The sequence below is a fragment of the Meriones unguiculatus genome, chromosome 7 (genome assembly GCF_030254825.1).
Source record: "Meriones unguiculatus strain TT.TT164.6M chromosome 7, Bangor_MerUng_6.1, whole genome shotgun sequence".
Classification (NCBI taxonomy): domain Eukaryota; kingdom Metazoa; phylum Chordata; class Mammalia; order Rodentia; family Muridae; genus Meriones; species Meriones unguiculatus.
This window is the reverse complement of record NC_083355.1, coordinates 679,519-681,580: the sequence shown is the minus strand read 5'-3', so window position 1 is coordinate 681,580 and position 2,062 is coordinate 679,519. Positions and strand designations below refer to the sequence as shown.

The window sequence follows — 2,062 nt, the reverse complement described above, 5'->3', positions numbered from 1 at the left end:
TGAGTCCTATAACTAAAAGAGTGTAGAATAACTTTATTATTAAGAATCAGCACACTACTATGTTTCCTCCAGCAAATGGTTTTCTACTCAGAATTGTAAAACTGTGCAATATACAACTCAGGGTCGTGAGTTCCACCTGCTCTGAAGAATCCAAGAGAACTGGGTGTTGCAGACCCCTCTGATCTATGCACTGACTGTTGTCTCAAAAATGAACCCTACAGCCAAGCAAACCAAGAAAGGAGCAAACCAAAAATCACTGCACTTAGCAGACACATGTCTAAAAGAAGTCATACTGTAACATCATTCAGATTAATAGTAAGCCAGCATCAATGTGCTCAGCAGCATAGGCAGCTGACAGATAAGAACATTATGAGCGAGTACAATAAACTTCATTTTGTCTTTATGTCATTACAATATCTGTTCCTGTTAACATTTACCCTCATTTGCTTCTATAAAGTACTACTGTGTTAATGAAATCCTTGAAGGCTTGTTTTACTTGTTTGTTTCTCAATGTGTAAATAAAAGGGTTCAACATGGGAGCAATTGAAGTATTGAGAACAGCCACCCCTTTGGTCAGGGATGCCCTTTCATTTGCAGAAGGTTTGACATACATGAAAATGCAGCTTCCGTAAGAGATGGAGATGACAATCATGTGAGAGGAACAGGTGGAGAAAGCCTTTTTCCTCTGACTGGCAGATGGGAACCTGAGAATGGTGCTGATGATAGAGATATATGACAAGATCACTAGTGCCAGTGTGAACAGCAGGGTGACAAAAGCAAAGTAAAAGCCAATCATCTCTAAACTCCTTGTATCTGAGCAGGAGAGTTGTAAAATGGGGAAATAGTCACAGGAAAAGTGGTCAATGACATTTGAAGCACAGAAATCTAACTTGAGGACCAACATTAATGGTGGAAAAATGGTCAGAAATCCTGCCAGCCATGAGGTGAGGACAAGAAGGATGCAAACTTTCTGACTCATGATGACAGTGTAGTGGAGTGGCTTGCAGATGGCGACATAGCGGTCATAGGACATGGCAGTTAGAAGAAAGAACTCAGACACTCCCATGGAGATGAAGAAAAATAGCTGAGCCAAACAGTTGTTATAGGAAATGGTCTTGACTTTAGTAATTATTGACCCCAAAAATCTGGGGATGGAAACACTGGTGAACATAATTTCTAGAAAGGAGAAATTCCGGAGGAAAAAGTACATAGGAGTCTTTAACTGAGAGTCTAGCAAGGTGAGGATGATGATGGTTAGGTTTCCACACACACTTAATACGTAAGCTATGAATAAAAAGAGAAAAATCACAACCTGAAGTTCTGGTGAGTCAGATATGCCCAAGAGCACAAACTCAGTGACCACAGAGTGGTTTCTCATGCTGATTTACTGTTAACAGGATCTATTGATAAAAAAGAAATGAAAGTATAAACTTAATACAGAAGAATTGATAGATTAAATATTAGTATTACTGTATGCAATGAGCTGATAGAAATCTTTCTATAAGATATTTACCAAGTCTCTTCATTCCTACTAAAATTTACACTGATATATATTTATATAATTATGTTTTATACATAATTGTATATAATATAAATGTATATAATATTCTATATTCAAAATTTAAAATAAATGTTTATTTATGCTTTTGCTTATAATCACCTTTAATAATTTTACCTGAAATATCTATATTTAGTCATAACTTCTATACACCTTCAAATTACAGATTCTTGCAATATATCTCAAATGTATGAGTAACGTTTATATTACGACATGGTTTTTTGATTTCCTATATTTTATGAATCTAATGCCATTTTCAAACTTCTAAATTTAATGATAGAAAATAATCACATAACCACATCTACCAAGCCCCTTTCCTCCATAGAATACAGGACTAGATGAGCTTTGCTTGTAAAAACTTTTTGGCTAAGATCAAGTGCAGTATCTGTTCTTATCTAGTTTTTAATTGACAGGGATGAATGCGTAAGTCAGAGATATTAATTACAATATGGAGGTTATTAACTTATGTATAACAGTGGGAAATATTTATGTCATTTAAAAATT

General features: G+C 35.3%; 1 protein-coding gene across 1 annotated transcript; it reads right to left on the bottom strand.

The window, feature by feature from the left end:
• Positions 1-439: 439 nt before the first annotated feature.
• LOC110544928 (olfactory receptor 6C3-like) lies at positions 440-1,378 on the bottom strand. The gene has a single exon (XM_021630706.2). It carries the CDS (start codon positions 1,376-1,378, stop codon positions 440-442), a length of 939 nt encoding a protein of 312 aa, XP_021486381.2.
• Between the last annotated feature and the right edge of the window lie 684 nt (positions 1,379-2,062).

Bases quoted from the DNA above. Each gene is read 5' to 3' on its own strand.
- LOC110544928 (XM_021630706.2), bottom strand. From the start codon at position 1,378: ATGAGAAACCACTCTGTGGTCACTGAGTTTGTGCTCTTGGGCATATCT.